This window comes from Bos indicus x Bos taurus, chromosome 12 (assembly GCF_003369695.1).
Source record: "Bos indicus x Bos taurus breed Angus x Brahman F1 hybrid chromosome 12, Bos_hybrid_MaternalHap_v2.0, whole genome shotgun sequence".
NCBI lineage: Eukaryota > Metazoa > Chordata > Mammalia > Artiodactyla > Bovidae > Bos > Bos indicus x Bos taurus.
The window spans coordinates 19063305-19086619 of NC_040087.1; the positions used below are offsets into that span (position 1 = coordinate 19063305).

Consider the following 23315-nt stretch of genomic DNA (forward strand, 5'->3'; position numbering starts at 1 on the left):
TCTTGCCCCTTCTCCTTTGCCTTTTGCTTCTCTTCTTTTCTCAGCTATTTGTAAGGCCTCCTCAGATGACCATTTTGCTTTGTTGCATTTCTTTTTCTTGGAAATGGTTTTGATCACCACCTCCTGTACAATGTTATGAACCTCTGTCCACAGTTCTTCAGGCACTCTATCAGATCTAATCCCTTATATCTATTTGTCACTTCCACTGCATAATCATAAGGGGTCTGATTTAGGCCATGCCTGAATGGTATAGTGGTTTTTCCCTACTTTCTTCAAATTAAGTCTGAATTTTGCAATAAGGAGCTAATGATCTAAGCCACAGTCAGCTTCTGGTCTTGTTTTTGATGACTGTACAGAGCTTCACCCTTTAATAAACTAGTAAATATAACTGTTTACCTAAGTTCTTTGAACTGCTCTAGCAAATTAATAGAACCCAAGGAGGGGGTCTTGGTTCTATTCATTAAACCTCCAATTTAAAGCTGGCTGGTCAGAAGCACCGGTCTGACTTTGTGACTGGCAACTGAAGTGTGCCTGTGGGTTAGGGGAAGAGGTGGCCACCACGTGGGACTGAGTCCTTGACCTGTGAGATCTGACACTATCTCTGGTTAGTGCTGGAACTGAATTAAATTGTAGGATATCCAGTGGATTGCAGATACTCACTTGGTGTTGTGGGGAATCTCCCCCCAAATCCCTACTGCAACACATCTGGCGACCAGAAGTATGAGAAGTGAAGTGTTCTGTGTTGCAGTAAAGGAGAGACATAGGAGACAGACCCACAGGGAAGAGCTGGGGTTTTTTCCTACACAGGAGGGAAAGGACAGTTTTCCCTAAACAAATCTGTATTCTTTTGCTATAAATTATAAGCATGAGTGTAAAAGCTTTTCAATGATTCCTTCTAGCAAATCACTGAACTTGAAGGTGGTCTCAGGGACCCCTGACATATGATCAGGTGTCACTACCCATCATGTCTCAGCATATAACCAATCTGCCACAACTGACTGACTTCATTTGTACCAGCAGCAAAGCAAGGTAGATCTGTATCAAATGTTAGGTAACACTCAAAATTGTCTGGACATATCAAACCATGGATGAGTAACTTCAAAAAGGACAATGCTTTTTGAAAACCAAATGCTGCAGAATCACTGCAACTGCACGCTGACTTTAAGAAGAACAATAACTAGAAAGAAAATGAACACAGATTGACCTGAATCAGTCCAGATTTCTTCTTTAGTTCTCAGAGTCAGTACGTAGTTCTTCTAATGTCATATAAGCATATTAATGTCCATAAGCCACCTAGTTCTCCCTACACCCCAACACAGCTTCTCCAGCAGTCTCACAAATGACAGTCTCACAAATGAAGTCTTTATTTTAATGCTATTCTTTTACTTGTTCACTTCTCCTCTTTGATTCTTTCCTCTTGAAGTTCTACTCACTTTATCTTTCCTACCCATTACCACTTTGGGTTCATATCTTCATCAAGTCCCTCAAACCTACCATGATAGCAAAATAGGCCAGGTTATGTTCAAACCTGCCCTATTCCACATCCTCCTTATCGCTTTCAAAGTGTCTGACTATAACAGACACGAACGTATCACTCCTCTATTTGAAAATCTTACTTACTCTGCACTGATTACAAGAGAAGTCCAAACTCCCTAACACAAGACACGAAACTCTGTAATTTAAGCAAATGTTTCGGTTTATTAACCACCTGGATTCTCCACATCCTCATGTATTCTCTTTAATTCTTAATATAGTTCCTCTGGTACCTGAAACAACTTTTTCAACTTGACAAAATCCTTCTCATCCTAGTTGTACGACTACACACAAATTAGTTAGCCTTTTTTTTTTTAACCGTATTTGTAACATGAAGACAATTTTAGTAACCAATCACGATTTTTCTAAGGAATAAATTAATATATGAAAAAGTGCTAAAAAACAGTGCCTGGCACACTTAAAACCCTTAATAAATGCTATCTTTTTTCACCTCTAACAACACTTCTACCACCATCCTTCTCCTTATAATGCTTATTTCAAAAGTTACTTTCTCAGTGAAGCTTTCCGGTTGCCAGAAAGAACATGTGCTTTGATAATTCATTTTGGTGATTTCTCTGTTTTCTTTTCTTGTTTGTTTGCACACATATTGTATCCTTATGTGATCATGGTACAAAACAGCATAGGCCTTGACTCGGCTTTAATTCTCAGCCATGGCTTTTATTCATCGTATGACCCTTACGTTATTTTACTTTACTGAGTTTCAATTTCCTTACTAGTTCCTTACTAGTAAAATAAGAGAACAAAATTTATCTCATAAGGGTGCTGGTAAGATCAAAGAAGATTACAGAAATAGATTTAGTACAGCAAGCAACTGACAAAAGCCCATTTCGTTCACTCTTTTTACCTGCTGCTAATGCTGACATCTTAGAGGGCAGAGTCTCTATGTCTTCTTCATTTTTGTGCCTACAATTCTTTGCACAATTCTGCCTAAGTGAGACAATCTATTTTGTTAAACTCGATAAATATACTTAAAACTAGAGAACTTCATTACTTTAATACCTCTAGCTTTCAAATAAACAAGACCAATAGGTGGTGGAAGCTTTTATTCACCTACAATCAATTCCCCAATGTCCTGGAGGGGAAGTCTTGGTGGAAACATCAGGTATCTTGCTTATTTTCCTTTTAATTTTGGCTTTCAGAAAGCTTAGGACTAAGTTTAGCATTCAGTAACAACAAATACACTTTTAAAAATAATTTTACCTCCTCCTCCTTTCTTCTAAGGTATTTATTATCTTATGTCTATTGCTAAGTCACTTTTATATCCATTTTGAAATCAGGACAGTATATAACTAAACAGGATTCACTTAATTGTTATGACAGTTCAGGCTAACACTTCACAAATAAAAAGTTACTTCAGTTACCTTTAAAAGATTCCTTCCTAAAAAAAAAAAAAGATTCCTTCCTAAGAACTTAAAGTCCTAAAATTAACTAGGGAAATGTGTGGTTCAGTACGTATATAGGAACTATATATTGCTTCTTGAGAAATGTTAACAAAGATGTATTTTCTTCATTTCAATGATAAATCACACATAATTCTGACACCCACACACATAAATATTATGTGTAAACAAGGATACACAAAAACACAAACATACAAATGGGAAGAGATCTTAACTGAAATATTAGAAGCCAAATTCATGCTGGATGAACATTAGAGTCAGTTCTGAATTCTCTAAAATTTATCCATTGTTTTACTTTGTGGAAGAATTGACATTCAGCCTTGCTACAATCAGGAGAATTCTCAGACTGCCTGAAACAAACTATGCCAGAATATATACAGTAAGTGCTTAACTAAACCTCATATAATGAACAAATAATCTAAAGATACCTTTGCATTTAAAGCGATACTTGATATTCTTCAATACTGTAGCTCAAAAGGTTATAGCCTAGGATTTAGTATGGTTTCATAGGAAGTAAACAAGATCTGTCATCAGAAGATCTCAGTTTTAAATATCGACACTGACCCTTATAAGCTCCGCAACTTTGAATAAGTCACTTAACCTTTCCCTGAGGCTGTTTCTTATTCTTTAAAAATGGGGATAATAATATCTAGACTACCAATTACAAAAATCAAATAAAAAAATTTTTTAAGTATGAAGGAGCTTTATAAAGCTTTTACCACTTTATAAATATTGATACTTAAAAATACTATTATGATATAAATAACTAAATTAACTACATATGTGATAATTTCTCCAATGTTAGTATTTTTGTTATCTGAATGATTTAAGATATAAACTCAGTTTAACCTTAATCCTATTTCTGAAAACAGAACATACATTTCTTCCACATACACTGTGGAAGCTTGACAAATTATTAGGATATATGGTGACACTTATTAAAAACATAAGAATAAATAACCCTTTCAGTCTCATTAAGAACCAAATTCCAAAACTAAGGTTCTGCTTTACTTACATTTATATCTGTATGGTATATAAGGACACATAAAGCTGGTAAAATCTGAGGAAAGAAAACAAATGATAAGTAACTCTAGAGTGGACGAAAATGTCTTTGCAAAAACAAGTAACTGTTGACTTTTTTAAAAAGCAGTAAATACTATTTGAGGGCAAGAAAAACAACATTAAGTTTTTTGAATCTCTATTAGGAAAACTAAAATACAATAAATTCAACCTGAAACACCAAAAAATATTTCAAATGTTTAATTAAAATAATCAAGTTAAGTCTGACAGAGACTAATGTACCTTAAAGGAAAAACATTTGTTTTCAATAACATTCTTTATGACATATGTCTACTGGAAACAGTGGAGATGCGAGTATATAGTTATTTTTAAAAAGCCATTCTTAAAACTGATCTCACTGTCCCACTTACCTGCTTAAAACTAAGATTTTATTTAATGAACTACTTGAGTCAAATTGAAGTTTTTGACGTCAGATTTAGTCAAGAAAAGTATGCCCAGTATAAAGTCTGTTGAATGCAGACATTTCAAATCTCTTCTTTAAATCTGTGAGGGAGTGGGGGGAATTACTAAGTACCCTTTCCATACGGGCAAGAGGAGGCAGAAGATGGTGAATGATGCTAATCATAAGGATTACAGATTCACAGTCAACATTTCTCTATATAGTCAAGTGATTAAAGGTTACATAGGATTTTATAAAACTTAAAATACTCAGATCCATTTACAAATCAGATATAAAGAGCAAAGATTTTACTCTGCTTTAATTAGCAGATTTAACACAGCAATTTAACTCTAGAACATTTGCATATAAGTACACTAGTTTTATCAGCAGCCATCCCTTATTTTTTAGTGTTAAATCAACAACTCAATGTAGTAATAAAACTGAGATTTTATTTTCTTCTTTTGTAGTTTTCTGCTTGAATTTATGGTTTCTTAAATTAAGGTGGACTGTATTTGGTCAGGTGCCACAAGTCTCACAGAAGTCAAAAATTAAGTTATGATACATTACTTAAATATCTCATACCTGCAATGAAATCAGTATATGCGTTATTTCATTCCCTGTACATGAAAACCTAAAGCATAAACATAGGGAAAATATACCATCTGGCCTTTGCAATTCTTCATTTACCTCCTGAACTGTCTCCATAGGCGGTGGGGGGTCCTTATTCCTGCAGAGATTGACAATGACCCATGTGACGTTCCGAAGGAAGGTGATGGGAATGGAGGGATTGATGAAGGACAGAAGAGGTTTGACAACTCCCAGTGATATGACATAATCTCTACATTGAGGACCATCACCTACAGAAATGAAAATTGTATTTAAAAAAAAATTACATTCAGGATGAGAAAGTCTGAAATGTATGCAATGGCTCATGTTGGGACACTGATGTTCTATGTTTCCTCACCATCAGTCAAGGGCATCAACTGTTGCTAATTCTCCAGATTTTGATTTGGGGAACACAAATTTAACCTACCAGTCCTGGATAACAAATTGCATATCCATCTAAAGAGGTACAATCTTAAGTTAATATTTATGAAGCAAGAAGATAGTCAACCCACATTACAATTAGAGGAAACATAGTATGTAATGGCCAATGTAGGAAAAAAGTTAATTAAGATACTTAATTGGAGTGTTTTCAAACCTAATTTCAACTTACCTATAATGTTTCCCAAAGCCCATACTGCTTGTTCACAAACATTCTGATGTGGTGAATGGAGAAGTCTTAGAAAAAGAGGTACGGCATCTATAAGAAAGAAAAACTAACATTTATACTGCAAAATGTTGAAGAGTTCACAGGTTTCAGCCTAAATAAGTTGATGAAATATACACAGAGTTTGGTACACTAGAGTTGCTCAATTATAGTTCAGTGAATGAATAAATGTAGCAAATACCTTTACCCTAAATATGCTACATTTTACTGTTTCCCCTAGTCTCAAGCAACAGACTTATTGACAGTACCTAGAACTGCGATTATATTAAATGAAAACAACAGCATGATGCTTTTCCTGCAATTCATTAAAAAAAGGTTTCTACCTTAGAATACTTTAGTCAATATGATTCCAATTGTTGATATGGGATTAAAGAACTGATTATACCCATATCAAGCCTACCTTATATTTCAAGATAATTTATCATTATACTTCTTACTCTACACATAATTTATGAACTAACTCAAATTCCAAAAGACTGGTATCATATTCATTTCAGGTGAGAACTAAGTATAAGGCAGATCACTTTTTCCTAAAATTTCAGTATGTTGTATACTACCTCTAGGATTTTTAGCTGTATCTCTGCACGACCTGTATTATTGAATGTTTAAATTAAAATTGACTCAAACTTTTAACAGCTTTACTGAGATATAATTTATCTGTTTAAGTGTATAATTCAAAGGTTCTTAAGAGTTTATACAGAGTTGTGTAGTCATCACCACAATCTAATTTGACAACATTTCTACTGCCCCCAAAAGAAATCCCATACCCAGAAAATCCTCTTACCTTCTCCCCCAGCCCTAGGCAACCATTTACTCTGTTCTCTGTCTCTACAGATTTTCCTGTTCAGCACATTTCATACAAATGACAGAAGGTCCAGCAAGTAAATAAATTAATTTACTTACTAGACTGTACAACAGCTTGAGTCTGTGCAGAGGTTCCTGATGCTATATTAGTTAATGCCCATGCAGCTTCAAACTGTAATGAAGGACTGTAAAAAACAACAACAAAAAATCTTTAGACACATAACTACCATTTAAAACCCACAGATTACATGGTTATCTCCTTTACCTTGTCCTTGAATTTCGCCTCATTACGTCCAACTGCCTGTTGAATATCTTCCACTTGAATGTCTCATTTGCTCTCAAAGTCAGTCAATATAAACTCACTTCTTCAGGTTCATTGGTATTGCAACATTTAGCCAGTCATTATTTTCCTTGACCCCTTTCTCTCCCACAGATATCTAACCAATATGTCATATCAATTTTACCTCTTAAATATTTTTTATATTTATAGTGACATCCAAAATATCACTGTGGTAGCTGAAGCCCTCATCATCTCATTTGAATCACTGCCACAACCTCTAGACAGGTCTTAAAGCTCTGACTCCACTACATCACCTGCTTCACATACCAGTGATATTACAAGGCTACATAATTTTGCTGAAAGGATAAGATCATTATAACCCGGAATGGTGATGGAAGACTTCACAAAGAAAGTGAAAACTGAACTAGGTTTTCCAAGAGTGATAAAGAAAGAAAGGCACTGACAACTGGAAATACAAATAAAACCACCATGGCTGGGATGATCATGATGCGTGCAGGTGACAACATAGAGACCACGAGAGCTGAAGCCAAGAAGGTACGCAACGCTGTGACACGGGGTAGAACTGCAAGGGCAAGTCACAATGTGGTGTGTGTGGAGCGGGACTCAAATCTCAGGCTTCAGGACTTAGAATTCATTCTACAGACATACCAAGCGTAGAGTGCTACTGAAAAGTGAAGTAAAGAAAACAATGTTGAAGTCCATGAAGAAGAGATAAAAACGGTCAAAGGCTGATGGAGGAAAAATCTGTTAAGAAGAAATTATCTATGTTAAGTTAGGGTAGATAGCTGAAAAACATCATTTCTTTTCAAACAGAATGCCAAGGTGGGAGGAGGTGGGAGGAGGTGGGAATGGGCAAAAACCAAGGAAAGCCAAAGGTTAGGAACTTAGAAGAAACTCTATAAATATCAAAGAAACAGAGTGAGGTTGTTAATATCAAAAGATTAGAGAGATCAGAGAAGGAAAAGGTTTTAAGAAGAAAAAATGTCAGTGATAATAGCAAGCAGTGAGGTTAAAAAGATGGAACAGACCAGACAATGAAGTAGCAGACAAGAACTATCAATACATGATGAACTTTGGCAAAAGGCAAGAAATAAGAGGGTATCAAAGTTGAGGAGAAATAAAGGAATGATAAGATCAAAGATGATGAGATAGTTTATGTTGTTTCAGACTGGAAGGAGAAAGAGTTATTAAACTAGGACAGATGATTTGGCAAAATACTGACAATGAGGGCCTGAAATGAGAAAACAGAAAGATGTAGAAAATACAATTACAAAGCTAGGGGAAGTCTTCTAAGATATAATTTAAAAAAAGAGAGATAAGATAGAGAAAATAAGTAATAAAATGAGCGCAGTAAGTAAACAATAAAAAACATTTATTATATGCTTGGTATTATGTGGTATTTTGTATATATTATTTTCATTCCTTGCAACCACCTACATTTTATAGATTAGGTACCTAAGCATCAAATGCTATTTGGGTTTAGGTCAGCCGCAAACCCTAGATTTAAACCAAGGTCTATTCGGCTCCAGTCTCGGTCTTTTATATTATGACACAATTTCCCATAACAAATCGATTAAGTCAGACTGAAACCATTGAAAATTTTCTATTTTTACCTTCAGTGGTAGTTACACATGTCTGTATATATTTCAGCATACTCTTCTGTTATATATACAAGCTACATTTCACAGACACACCCATACAAATGAGCCCATGACAAAGACAAAAATGCAAAATAAATAAATAAATGGAAAAGAAAAGAAGAAAAAAGAAAAGCAGCTCGAGCCAAAAAGAAAGGGGGCCCTAAAGGTAGAGGCAATTTTTTTTTTATAACTAAAATAAAACTTATTTTTGCTTAAATAAATCTTATAGAAAATATATATGATAGTATTTAAAAAGTGTTAAGGGCTTTTGGAGAGATGGTTGTGGCACGTAATAGAAAAAGAATGAACTATTTTAAAATAATAAAAACTCTTAGTGGAAACATTTATAATGCTACTATTTTAATCTAGTCACCTGAAAATCTCATAGACAATATTTAGCAAAATACCCCCAAGTTTTAGTCTAAATGCTCCTTAAAAGAAAAATGAGCCTCTGTTTCAATGTATTTTGGGGTTCAGACTTACATTCTACCCAGTTAACTCAAACTGATGAGGTTTAAGATCTAGCACACTAAGATCTCTCCAAACACTAGTAGAAATGGGGCCAGTACCTCAAAACACACCAAGTGGTGTTTTTCTCTTTCTATTTTGGGAAATTATAATCTGCCCTCTTATTTTTAATTTACCACAAATAAAAACCATGATGATAGACAACTAATCATGGCTGGAGTTCTGTTCAAGACTTCACAGAGTATCAGTGGATCAGCTGGAATATTCCCAGGGAAAGAAAGAGCTACTCGGTTCTGGAAACCATTCATGTTGACTCAAGTCATGAGGTTAATCTATATATAGACTCATAAGCAAAGAATGACTCAAACACTATTTGGGTTGTTTTAAAACATTACTGACGAAAAAGCCAACTAACAAAGGAAGACTATAAATGTTTGAGACAATTTAGAACAGACAATAAACAGACGTTAAAATTTTCCTAGAAAATACACACACATACTTCATAAACTAAAAAGAAAAGCACTTAGGTCTGCAGAGTATTATCACAGTATTTAGAAAATTACATTAAAATACATGACAAATGAAAAATGTGATAAGGCAAAACCCAATGGAACCCATTAGTTTAATAATCCCAAATTTTCAGTTGGCTGAAAAAAGTGAACAGGGAGTCAAATCCATACTTACTTATCATCCCTTTCTAGACATTTCACTAGAATTGGTAAAATCCCAGATTTTATTAGGTCATCAATTGGTGGATTTCTGTCACTGGATAAAAGCTTTCTAGAAAAAGAAGTATGAGAAATTAACTGCTATAACTTTCAAACTATGAACAAAAGTAACAATGTACTACTTGTAGACCAGGTGTGACATAATTCTCTCTCTGGACAAATTCATCCTTACCTTGCAGCCTGGACAGCACTCAACTGGACCACTGGGTTATCACTTGTGGCATTCTGCAACACCAAGTGTAAATTTCAGAAATTTAAAAAAAAAATCAATTTCAAAATACTTCAAAAAGAGAATATTAAAATAATAACATACCTGCAATATAGCTTCTAGTGTTACATTTTGCTTAAAAAGAAAAAAAGATAGTTCAGCCCAGAGTTTAATAGCAAAATTACATTAACTAATGTATTTACTGAAGTTAAACAGTCAATATACCCTAATTTTCATTGTAAAATTAGTCTTAAGATTGAGAATAAAGTTCTCTAGTTATTATAAAAATTACTTTTACAACACCTTATAAGCAACGTTAACTTACTGCTTTAAAATCAGCATCAACATCTGAATCTTCTAAACTTTCCTCTTGGGGAACATTTCTTTTTTTCAGTAAGTGTTCATCTCTTTTGTTCTGAAAGACAACCAATAAAATAGTTAAGTTCTAAAGGCTGCTGCTAATGAAAACATCATTAAAATTGTTTCAACTTTATCAGCCAACTGTGAAATAAACACTAAATCTCTTTATAAGGATAATATGGATGAATTCCAGTTGAGCTATTTCAAATCCTGAAAGATGATGCAGTGAAAGTGCTGCATTCAATATGCCAGCAAATTTGGAAAACTCAGCAGTGGCCACAGGACTGGAAAAGGTCAGTTTTCATTCCAATCCCAAAGAAAGGCAATGCCAAAGAATGCTCAAACTACCGCACAATTGCACTCATCTCACACGCTAGTAAAGTAATGCTCAAAATCCTCCAAGCCAGGCTTCAGCAATACTTGAACCGTGAACTTCCGTGTTCAAGCTGGTTTTAGAAAAGGTAGAGGAACCACAGATCAAATTGCCAACATCTGCTGGATCATCAAAAAAGCAAGAGAGTTCCAGAAAAACATCTATTTCTGCTTTATTGACTATGCCAAGGCCTTTGACTGTATGGATCACAATACACTGTGGAAAATTCTGAAAGAGATGGGAATACCAGACCACCTGACCTGCCTCTTGAGAAACCTGTATGCAGGTCAGGAAGCAACAGTTAGAACTGGACATGGAACAACAGACTGGTTCCAAATAGGAAAAAGAGTACGTCAAGGCTATATACTGTCACCCTGCTTATTTAACTTATATGCAGAGTACATCATGAGAAACGCTGGACTGGAAGAAGCACAAGCTGGAATCAAGATTGCTGGGAGAAATATCAACAACCTCAGATATGCAGATGACACCACCCTTATGGCAGAAAATGAAGAGGAACTCAAAAGCCTCTAGATGAAAGTGCAAGTGGAGAGTGAAAAAGTTGGCTTAAAGCTCAACATTCAGAAAACAAAGATCATGGCATCCGGTCCCATCACTTCATGGGAAATAGATGGGGAAACAGTGGAAACAGTGTCAGACTTTATTTTTTGGGGCTCCAAAATCACTGCAGATGGTGACTGCAGCCATGAAATTAAAAGACACTTATACTCCTTGGAAGGAAAGTTATGACCAACCTAGATAGCATATTCAAAAGCAGAGACATTACTTTGCCAACAAAGGTCCATCTACTCAAGCCTAGGGTTTTTCCTGTGGTCATGTATGGATGTGAGAGTTGGACTGTGAAGAAGGCTGAGCGCCAAAGAATTGATGCTTTTGAACTGTGGTGTTGGAGAAGACTCTTGAGAGTCCCTTGGACTGCAAGGAGATCCAACCAGTCCATTCTGAAGGAGATCAGCCCTGGGATTTCTCTGGAGGGAATGATGCTGAAGCTGAAACTCCAGTACTTTGGCCACCTCATGCGAAGAGTTGACTCATTGGAAAAGACTCTGATGCTGGGAGGGATTGGGGGCAGGAGGAGAAGGGGACGACAGAGGATTAGATGGCTGGATGGCATCACCGACTCGATGGACGTGAGTCTGAGTAAACTCCGGGAGTTGGTGATGGACAGGGAGGCCTGGTGTGCTGCGATTCATGGGGTCGCAAAGAGTTGGACATGACTGAGCGACTGAACTGAACTGAACTGAACTGATTACAAATCAATGACAGGCTACATTCTGGACTTGGTAACAAAATTAACTGGTTTAAAGGCCAGCACTCTTACACAGACACAATTTATTAGGCAGCAACTGTTTTCACCAATACTGTGCTTCCTAATTTGTAATAAAGATTCAAATTTTAAATTATTATGCTGCTGCTGCTAAGTTGCATCAGTTGTGTCTGACTCTGTGCGACCCCACAGACGGCAGCCCACCAGGCTCCTGTGTCCCTGGGATTCTCCAGGCAAGAATACTGGAGTAGGTTGCGATTTCCTTCTCTTATTATAAAGGTCTAGCAAACATATTTCAACCAGTATACTAGCTTTCATCAACTTACTGCTAATGGTTGCCTGAAGCAATGCATTTTTTAAGAAGCCAGCTTAATGAGGGTTTATTGCTCAAATATTAAGATTTGTATGTATCCCACTTATTGGGAGTGCAGGAATGGGAACTCACTAGCAAAAATGTCATCTACTTGCTATTACCTCAGTTTTAAACTCTTTTTTCTACATTTTATGGGATTTGAACTCTTTGTAATGGCAGTGTGCCATTTTACCTAATATATAACTGGGTAAATGACAATTTTTCTTTTTTTTAGTTTGTCTACAGAATTAAGTAAAAATAGATAAAGAGACTATGATATCTAAGATTCTTTTCAATTTAAAACTTTCAAGGCTTTACCTTCTGGTCTTCAATATTTACACAAGTGTTTGATTACAACAGAAAGGTACTGAAGATGTATTAATACTGATGCTAAAACTCAGATCAATTAGAAAAACTAGAGACAGATGAGGCTTACTGGGTTATATGCATGATATTTACTTTTGCGCTATGTATAAGTAACAATGTTTAAACTAGATATTTACATGTATGTTAATGCTTAAGAGATTACCAACTTCAAATTATATCACAGCACATTTTAGTATGTACTCAAATAATTAATTCTACATTATTTTCAAATTGATGCATCTCACAAATATGAAAATAATGCACTGATATTTTATAGTCTCAAGTGGCTCCCCACAGAATACTTACTAATTTACAGAGAGAAAACTGGGCAGATAAATGTCCTGATCAATCGGCAAAGATTATAATCGAGTAAAGGAAAAATATGTATAACTCAGGGAATTCTACTCAAAATTCCGTAATGGCCTATATGGGGGAAAATAAAATCTTAAACAGCAAATGTATCTCTTCAAGAAAATTAGTGATACCAAGGGAACATTTCATGAAAAGATGGGCACAATAAAGGACAGAAACCTAATGGACTTAACAGAAGGCGAAGACAGGAAGAAGAGGTGGCAAGAAAACACAGAAGAACTATACAAAAAAGATCTTCATGACCCAGATAACAACAATGGTGTGATCACTCATCTAGAGACAGACATCCTGGAATGTGAAGTCAAGTGGTCCTTAGGAAGCTTCACTATGAACAAAGCTAGTGAAGGTGATGGAATTCCACTTGAGCTATTTCAAATCCTAAAAGATGATTCTGTGAAAGTGCTGCACTCAATATGCCAGCAAATTTGGAAAACTCAGCAGTGGCCACAGGACTGGAAAAGGTCAGTTTTCATTCCAATCCCAAAGAAAGGCAATGCCAAAGAATGATTAAACTACTGCACAACTGCACTCATCTCACACACTAGTAAAGTAATGCTCAAAATTCCCCAAGCCAGGCTTCAAAAGTACGTGAACTGTGAACTTCCAGATGTTCAAGTTGGATTTAGAAAAGGCAGAGGAACCAGAGGTCAAATTGCCAACATCCACTGGATCATTGAAAAAGACAGAGAGAGAGTTCTAGAAAAACATCTATTTCTGCTTTATTGACTATGCCAAAGTCTTTGACTATGCAGATCACAACAAACTGTGGAAAATTCTGAAAGAGATGGGAATACCAGACCACCTGACCTGCCTCCTGAGAAATCCCTACACAGGTCAAGAACCAACAGTTAGAACTGGACATGGAACAACAGACTGGTTCCAAATCGGGAAAGGAGTGTGTCAAGGCTGTATATTGTTATCATGCTTATTTAACTCATACGCAGAGTGTATCATGCAAAATGCCAGGCTGGATGGAGCACAAGCTGGAATCAAGACTGCCGGGGAAAATATCAACAACCTCAGATATGCAGATGACATGACCCATGTGGCAGAAAATGAAGAGGAACTAAAGAGCCTCTTGATGAAAGTGAAAGAGGAGAGTGAAAAAGTTGGCTTAAAACTCAACATTCAGAAAACTAAGATTATGGCATCCGATCCCATCACTTCATGGCAAATAGATGGGGAAACAATGGAAACAGTGACAGACTTTATTTTGGGGGGGCTCCAAAATCACTGCAGATGGTGACTGCAGCCATGAAATCAAGAGACGCTTGCTCCGTGGAAGAAAAGCTATGACCAACCTAGACAGCATATTCAAAAGCAGAGATATTACTTTGCCAACAAAGGTCCGTCTAGTCAAAGCTATGGTTTTTCCAGTGGTCACGTACAGATGTAAGAGTTGAACTATAAAGAAAGCTAAGTGCCGAAGAATTGATGCTTTTGAACTGTGATGTTGGGGAAGACTCTTGAGAGTCCCTTGGACTGCAAGGAGATCCAACCAGTCCATCCTAAAGGAAATCAGTCCTGAACACTGATTGGAAGGACTGATACTGAATCTTAAGCTCCAATACTTTGGCCACCTGATATGAAGAACTGGCTCACTGGAAAAGACCCTGATGCTGGGAAAGATTGAAGGCGGGAGGAGAAGGGGACAACAGAGGATGAGATGGTTGGATGGCATGACTGACTCGATGGACATGAGTTTGAGCAAGCACAGGGAAGTCAGGCGTGCTGCAGTCAATGGGGTTGCAGTGTCTGACACGACTGAGAGACTGAACTGAACTGATAGTTGATTTACAATGTTGTGTTAGTTTCAGGTATACAGCAAAGTGAATCAGCTATCAGTTGCTTCTCCTCCTGCCTTCAATCTTTCCCAGCATCAGGGTCTTTTCCAATGAGCCAGTTCTTCGCATCAGGTAGCCAAAGCATTGGAGCTTCAGATTCAGCATCAGTCCTCTAGTGAATATTCAGGACTGATTTCCTTTAGGATTGACAGGTTTGATCTCCTTGCAGGCCAAGAAAAAGAAATTTTTTTTAATTTCAAATACAGTTTAAAAGGAAAAAAGAGTAAATGAAAATCAACACAGTATGCCTTCTCATCGATGTACTGAAAAAACAGTATCATCTTGGTGGTACTCCTGGGCAAAATAATAGTAGTAATAACAACCATCTGAGAAAAGTCAGACAAACCTAAATTGGCCATTCTATTAAAAAATCAGTCTATATATTCAAATACACTGTCACGAAAGATACAGACTGAAGAACTACTGGATCAAAGGAGACTTAAAAGACGATATAACTAATTGCAATGTCTAATCCTAGACTGGATCTTGGATTTATAAAAGAATATTATTGGAAAAAGCTAGCAAAGTATGAGTGACAGTCTATGGATTAGATAAAAATTTATGTGAACTTGAAAAAAGAACTGTGGTTACACTGGAAGATATATGAAAATAATGTACTAAGGGTGTAAGGGGGCACCATGCCACAACTTAACTGGTTGGGGGGGTTATATAAATATATATATTTATTTATCAGGGAGAAAGTAAGAATAAGGCAAATATGGGAAAATGCCAAGAATCAAGGAAGCTGGGTGCTGAGTGCTGTATGTTTTTGGTACTATTCTTGAAACTCTGAATTTCAAACTGCAAGTATGAAATTTTTTCCAAATTAAAAATGTACGCTTTTCACTTTGTGACTTACAACACAGTTAACCCTAAAATTCATTATTGTTTGTTATTCAGTCACTAAGTTGTGTCTGTCTCTCGGCGACCCCATGGACTGCAGCACACCAGGCTTCCCTGTCTTCCACTATCTTCTGGAGTTTAAGTTCATGTCCATGGAGTGAGTGATGCCATCTAACCATCTCATCCTTTGCTGCCCTCTTCTCCTTTTGCTTCCAATCTTCCCCAGCATTAGGATCTTTACAAATGAGTTGGCTCTCGGCATCATGTGGCCAAAGTATTGGAGCTTCAGCTTCAAGCATCAGTCCTTCCAATGAATATTCATCAGATATTTAGGACTGACTGGTATGATCTCCCTGCTGTCCAAAGGACTCCAAGGGTCTTCTCCAGCACTACAATTCTAAACCATCAATTCTCTGACATTCAAGTTATTTTTATGGTTCAACTCTCACATCTGTACCTGACTACTGGGAAAACCATAGCTTTTTTGACTATATGGACCTTTGTTGGGAAAGCAATGTCTCTGTTTTTTAATATAGTGTCTAGGTTTGTCATAGCTTTCTTTCCAAGAAGTAAGTGTCTTCTAATTTCATGGCTGTAGTCATCATCTGCAGTGATTTTGGAGCCCAAAAAATTGACATCAAATTGCCAATATTCGTTGGATCAAAGAGAAAGCAAGGGAATTCCAGAAAAACATCTACTTGTGCTTCACTGACTACAAGAAAGCCTTTGACTGTGTAGCTCACAACAACATCTATTATATGGTAATTTTTAACACTTCTTGGAATTTAAGCCATTTAAAAAGTTTCAATAAAGTTGACTGATTTGACAGATAAACAAAACAAAAATTATTCTAACCCTGGTTCTATTTTCATCCTCTGTTTTCTCTAACTTTACCAGAGTCTGAATAATTAAGCTTCCGAAGGCCTTTCAGGGATCTTACTCCCCCTATTCCTCCTACTCTCCCAGGTATTTCAGGCACAAAAGTAATACAAAAGCATAAGCACGACTAAATCCTCCTCTGTACACAGATGCCCAATCCAGGATAGCATTTTACCATTATATATTATGTCTGCTGTAAGGAAGCTCCTTTCTAATTCTAATTTGCTAAATTTTCTTTTTCTTTTTCAGACACACATAGGTGCTCAATTTTATTAAACTGTGCTTTTTAAAAAAATCGATTGAAATGGCCACATAATTTTCTCCTTTCATCTATAAATGTGGTAAATTGTGAGTTTTTAATGTTAAACTCAGAACTTTTTAATGTTCAACTTATAACCTGGGATAAACCTGTCTTGGAATTTAAATATGTATGTATATTCATTACTGGATTCAATTTAATAATACTTTATGAGGGATTTTTTCCCACCTATGTTCATAAGTGAAACTGGCTTATATACATCTTTTCTCATGCTGTCTTTGCCTGGTACTTGGTGTTATGGTTTGTTAACCTTATAAAATGAGTTGAGAAATGTTCCCTCTACCTTCTCTGAAATCATTAAGGCTGAAATTGTCAGTCCCTTGAATGTTTGCTGGAGTTCTCTCTGTGAGTACTTTTTCTATTCAGGGCGATAAGAGAGGTTACACTTTTAGTTACTGATTTAATTGTTTTAAAATCTATTCAGATTTTTAAATTTCTTCTTAAGTAAGCTGGGTAAATTATTTTAAATTTCCCCACTGAGAAATTGTTTGTTTCACCTAAGTTTTCAAATTTACTGGCATAAAATTGTTCATATTCAAATTGTGGTTGTTTTAGAAAATGATTATCATTCCCCTTCCCATATCCATGACTCTGGATAATCTGGTCCTGTATTTATTCCAGGTATGACCATGTAACTTGCTCTGGCAATGGACTTGAGTTTAGTAAATGAACTTGAAAAGCTTCTCCACATCCAAGCATGTCCTCTCTTGCTGCTTATGTTAATTCTAGAGCCACCAGGTGAACAACTGTGAGCTTGCCTGTTGCAGGATGAGGCTATGTGGAAGACAACTAAGGTCTCAGTCAATAGTAAGAAACTTCTATGAGACCATCTTAGATCATCCAGTCACTAGCTAACCCACCAGCTGACCAGAGCTGAGTGAAGGAGCCCAAGCAGAGATCAGGTGAACTGGCCCAGACCAGAAGAACCACTCTGCCAACCCAAAGAATTGTCAGTGGAATAAAATGGCTATTTTGTTAATAAGCCACTAGGCTTCGGAGTGGTTCATTGTTGTTCGGTCATTAAGTCATGTCCGACTCTGAAACCCCATGGATAGAAGAAGCATGTCAGGCTTCCCTGTCCTTCACTATGTCCCAGTGTTTGGTCAAACTAATGTCCATTGAATTGGTGATGCCATCCAACCATCTCATCCTCTGTCGCCCCCTTCTTCTCCTGCCCTCAATCTTTCCCAGCATCAGTGTCCTCTCCAATGAGCTGGCTCTTCACATCACGTGGCCAAAGTACTGGAGCTTCAGCATTAATCTTTCCAATGAATATTCAGGGTTGATTTCCTTTAGGATTGACTGGTTTGATCTCCTTGCTAGCCAATGGACTCTCAAGAGTATTGTCATGCAGTAAAAACTAAGTGATGTGAAAGTGAAAGTGTTAGTTGCTCAGTCGTGTCCAATTCTTTGCAACCCCATGGACTGTAGCCCGCCAGTCTCCTCTATCCATAGAATTCTCCAGGCAAGAATACAGGAGTGGGTAGCCATTCCCTTCTCCAGGGGATCTATACTATGCAGGGAAGTAATGTACTAATATTTTTAAAAAATAATGCTACATATGAATTAACATGTCTTTTAAATTCTGTTCATTCCCCTCTACCTGCTATAAATTTCTCCTATAAAGGTAACTCTTCAATTCCACAGGTTCTGACATGTAACATCTTCCTATTGGTCATATATTGGTGTTAGTTAACTTCCATTAGGATTTCTTGATGCTCAAGGTATTGAGAAGTGCTTACTTTTCCCCAACAATTATGAGATTTTGGTAACTTTCTCATTCACTGATTTCTCATTTAATTGTTTCATGATCAGAGAACAAAGTCTGTGCAACACTGAAATTAGCTGACATTTGCTTTATAACACAGTTTCCAAAACCTTTTCAGTACATAGCATAAGCCAAAAGCAATACCCAACAGTTTTCTTTATCAAATAGTTAGATCCAAACAAGTTAATAGTAATTTGGGAGGGGAGGTGTGCCAAGGCACACATAAGTTTAAAGAAAATATCTTTATTTCACTTAGACAAAATATGTAATTGAAAAAAACACAGTGCAATCTAGTGGTCAAATTATGAACTATTTCAGTTCTGTGGTAATGAATGATTCTGTGGTATCTGAAATGTTAAGTGTCACTGTGTTTCTCATAAAAATTTAGAATATCCAAAGGTATTCCTCTGATTCACTAGAGTTCCATGGTACCTCACGGCACAGTGCAGCAACTAAGGCTACATACTATTCACAAAAGCAATATTCAAATATGCATGTGCTTCATATGTGTATATTAGATATCTAATACTTCAAATTAAGTTATTTACCTATCTCTTATTAACTGGTGTATTTAAAAGTTCTCCAACAATGGACAAACTTCTCCTTGTGATTGTGTCAATTCTGGCTTACATTTATTAATATCTGGGCATACCCAAGTTTCTGGGCATACCCAAGCTTCTCAGTTATAACAACTAAGGGATACAGAGGTCTGGGGTACTGCAGTCCATGGGGTCACAAAGAGTCGGACACAACTTAGTGACTGAACAACAGCTTCTTAGTAAGTTGCTTCTTTTATCAAGAATTAAGTAACAACCTTCATTGCCAAATTAAAATCACCTTAACAAAGTTCATTTTGGGCATCCTAGGGCATGAAATTATACTTTACTCTTAACAAAAAATATGTACAACCAAAGTTAAGATGATCAATCCATGGGCAGATTGCTGGTGATGTGATTAATCACCAAAACCAGCAACTTCAACTGTCCTTTTGCTTGTCACTTAGAGATCTTTACCCTCTTAGAGACTGTGCTATAGTAAGTTCAGCATCTATAAAAGGTATCTTTTTCTTTAATAAAGTGGGAGGGGAGCTCAGAGGATATGGAAACTGGCCTAGTTGCAATACCTACTTTATCTCCAAACACATACACACAGACTAGATCCATTTTAAAGTTCCTTTAGAAATCCATTATTAATCTGTTGCCTCATATATGTACTTAATACTTCTTAGATCTTCTGTTTTCTGACAACTGTTTGAACCACATGGAACGGCCACTTAGTACATCAAAAAACTTAAATATTTACATTAAGAGGCATTATAGCACAATGCTTAAAAACTCAGTTCTGCCATTTTTCAGCTAGAGACTGCCCCAGACTTGCCCGAGAGTGTCCAGGAGTCTCCAGCGGAGGCGTGGGTCAGCGGTGGCCTGCTGCAGGGTGGGCACTGACTGCAGGGGATGTTTGGAAGGAGGTCACCCATTATCTCCATTACTTCCACCATAGTTTGGCCTCAGGTCAAAAAACAGGGAGGAAACACAGCCCCACCCATCAACAAAAAACCGGATTAAAGATTTACTGAGCACGGCCTCACACATCTGAATAAGACCCAGTTTCCCCCTCAGTCAGTCTCTCCTATCAGGAAGTCTCTTATCTGTATTCAGCAGAGGGCAGAAAGAATGAAAACCACAATCACAGAAAACTAATTAATCTGATCACATGGACCACAGCCTTGTCTAACTCAATGAAACTATGAGCCATGCTGTGTAGGTCACCCAAGACGGTCGGATGTGGTCCACCGGAGAAGGGAATGGCAAATCACTTCAGTAGTCTTGCCTTGAGAAGCCCATAAGCAATATGTAAAGGCAAAAAGATATGACATTGAAAGATGAACTCCCCAGGTCGGTAGGTGCCCAATATGCTACTGGAAATCAGTGGAGAAATAACTCCAGAAAGAATGAAGAGACAGAGACAAAGAAAAAATAACGCCCAGTTGTGGATGTGACTGGTGATGGAAGGAAAGTCCAATGCTGTAAAGAGCAATACTGCATAGGAACCTGGAATGTTAGGTCCATGAATCAAAGTAAATTAGAAGTGGTCAAACAGGAGATGGCAAGAGTAAACATTGACATTTTACGAACCAGTGAACTAAAATGGACTGTAGTGGGTGAATTTAACTCCGATGACCATTGTATCTATTACTGTGGGCAAAAATCCCTTAGAAGAAATGGAGTAGCCCTCATAGGCAACAAAAGAGTCCAAAATGTAGTACTTGGATGCAATCTCAAAAACAACAGAATGATCTTTGTTCGTTTTCAAGGCAGATCATTCAGTATCACAGTGGTAGTGATGGTGGTGGTTTAGTCGCTAAGTTGTGTCCAACTCTCGCCATCCTACCAGGATCTACTGTCCATGGGATTCTCCAGGCAGGAATACTGGAGTGGGTTGCCATTTCCTTCTCCAGGGGATATTCCCAATCCAGGAATTGAACCAGGACTCCTGCATTGCAGGCAGATGATAAATCAACTGAGCTATAAGGGCAGCCCAATATCACAGTAATCCAGGTCTATGCCCCAACTAGTAATGCTGAAGAAGCTGAAGTTGAATGGTTTGATGAAGACCTACAAGACCTTCTAGAACTAACACCCAAAAAAGATGTTCATTATAAGGGACTGGAATGCAAAAGTAGGAAGTCAAGAGATACCTGGAGTAACAGGCAAATTTGGCCTTCGACTAGAAAATGAAACAGGGCAAAGGCTAACAGAGTTTTGCCAAGAGAATGCACTGGTCACAGCAAACACCCTCTTCCAACAACAAAAGAGAAGACTCTACGTATGGGGATCACCAGATAATCAATACCAAAATCAGACTGATTATATTCTTTGCAGCCAAAGATAAGAGAAGCTCTATACAGTCAGCAAAAACAACACTGGGAGCTGACTGTGGCCCACATCATGAACCCCTTATTGCAAAATGAAAATGAAAGTGTTAGTTGCTCAGTTATGTCCGACTCTGCGTCGTCCATGGAATTCTCCAGGTAAGAATAGTGGAGTGGGTTGTCATTTCCTTCTCCAGGTGATCTTCCCAACCCAGGAGTCGAACCCACGGCTCCTGCACTGAAGGCAGATTCTTTACTGACTGAGCTATGAGGGAAGCCCCAAGTCAGACTTAAACTGAAGAAAGTAGGGAAAACCACTAGACCATTCAGGAATGACCTAAATGAAATCTCTTACAAATATATGGAAGTCACAAATAGATTCAAGGGATTAGATCTAATAGAGTGCCTGAAGAACTATGGACGGAGGTTTCGGACACTGTACAGGAGGCAGTGATCAAGACCATCTCCAAGAAAAAGAAATCCAAAAAGGCAAAATGGTTGTCTAAGGAGGCCTTACAAATTAGCTGAAAAAAGAAGAAAAACGAAAGACAAAGGAGAAAAGGAAAAAAGACAAATTTGAAAGCAGAGTTCTAAAGAATAGCAAGGAGAGAAAAGAAAGCTTTCCTCAGTGACCAATGGAAAGAAGTAGAGGAAAACAATAGAATGGGAAAGACTAGAGATCTCTTCAAGAATATTCGACATATTAGGGGAACATTTCACACAAAGATGGGCACAATAAAGGACAGAAACAGTATGGACTTAACAGAAGGCGAAGACAGGAAGAAGAGGTGGCAAGAAAACACAGAAGAACTATACAAAAAAGATCTTCGTGACCCAGATAACAACAATGGTGTCATTATTCACCTAGAGCCAGACATCCTGGAATGTGAAGTCAAGTGGGTCTTAGGAAGAATCACTATGAACAAAGCTAGTGGAGGTGATGGAATTCCACTTGAGCTATTTCAAATCCTAAAAGATGATGCTGTGAAAGTGCTGCACTCAATATGCCAGCAAATTTGGAAAACTCAGCAGTGGTCATAGGACTGGAAAAGGTCAGTTTTCATTCCAATCCCAAAGAAAGGCAATGCCAAAGAATGCTCAAACTACCACACAAATGCACTCATCTCACACACTAGTAAAGTGATGCTCAAAACCCTCCAAGCCAGGCTTCAACAGTACGTGAACCATGAATTTGCAGATGTTCAAGCTGGATTTAGAAAAGGCAGAGGAACCAGAGCTCAAATTGCCAACATCCACTGGATCATCAAAAAAGACAGAGGGTTCCAGAAAAACATCTACTTTTGCTTTATTGACTACACCAAAGCCTTTGACTGTGTGGATCACAACAAACTGTGGAAAATTCTGAAGGGATTAGAATACCAGACCACCTGACCTGCCTCTTGAGAAATCTGTATGCAGGTCAGGAGGCAACAGTTAGAACTGGACATGGAACAACAGACTGGTTCCAAATAGGAAAAGGAGTACGTCAAGGCTGTATATTGTTACCCTGCTTATTTAACTTATATGCAGAGTACATCATGAGAAACGCTGGGCTGGAGGAAGCACAAGCTGGAATCAAGATTGCTGAGAGAAATATCAATAACCTCAGATATGCAGATGACACCACCCTTATGGCAGAAAGTGAAGAAGAACTAAAGACCTTCTTGATGAAAGTGAAAGAGGAGAGTGAAAAAATTGGCTTAAAGCTCAACATTCAGAAAACAAAGATCATGGCATCTGGTCCCATCACTTCATGGAAAATAGATGGGGAAACAGTGGAAACAGTGGCCGACTTTATTTTTCTGGGCTCCAAAATCACTGCAGATGGTGATTGCAGCAATGAAGTT

The 23315-nt window shown here is 37.4% G+C and overlaps 1 protein-coding gene across 2 annotated transcripts in view; it reads right to left on the minus strand.

The window, feature by feature from the left end:
- Positions 1 to 23315, minus strand: part of KPNA3 (karyopherin subunit alpha 3) — a 97955-nt gene that overhangs the window by 15588 nt on the left and 59052 nt on the right. For both annotated transcript variants that reach the window (XM_027557294.1, XM_027557295.1), the window contains exons 3-10: positions 10158 to 10247; positions 9938 to 9967; positions 9797 to 9849; positions 9581 to 9676; positions 6587 to 6672; positions 5630 to 5716; positions 5101 to 5270; positions 3970 to 4014 (exon numbers count right to left, since the gene is read on the minus strand). In XM_027557294.1, the coding sequence (XP_027413095.1) occupies positions 3970 to 4014; positions 5101 to 5270; positions 5630 to 5716; positions 6587 to 6672; positions 9581 to 9676; positions 9797 to 9849; positions 9938 to 9967; positions 10158 to 10247 (657 nt within the window). The remainder of the gene's footprint in view (positions 1 to 3969; positions 4015 to 5100; positions 5271 to 5629; positions 5717 to 6586; positions 6673 to 9580; positions 9677 to 9796; positions 9850 to 9937; positions 9968 to 10157; positions 10248 to 23315) is intronic.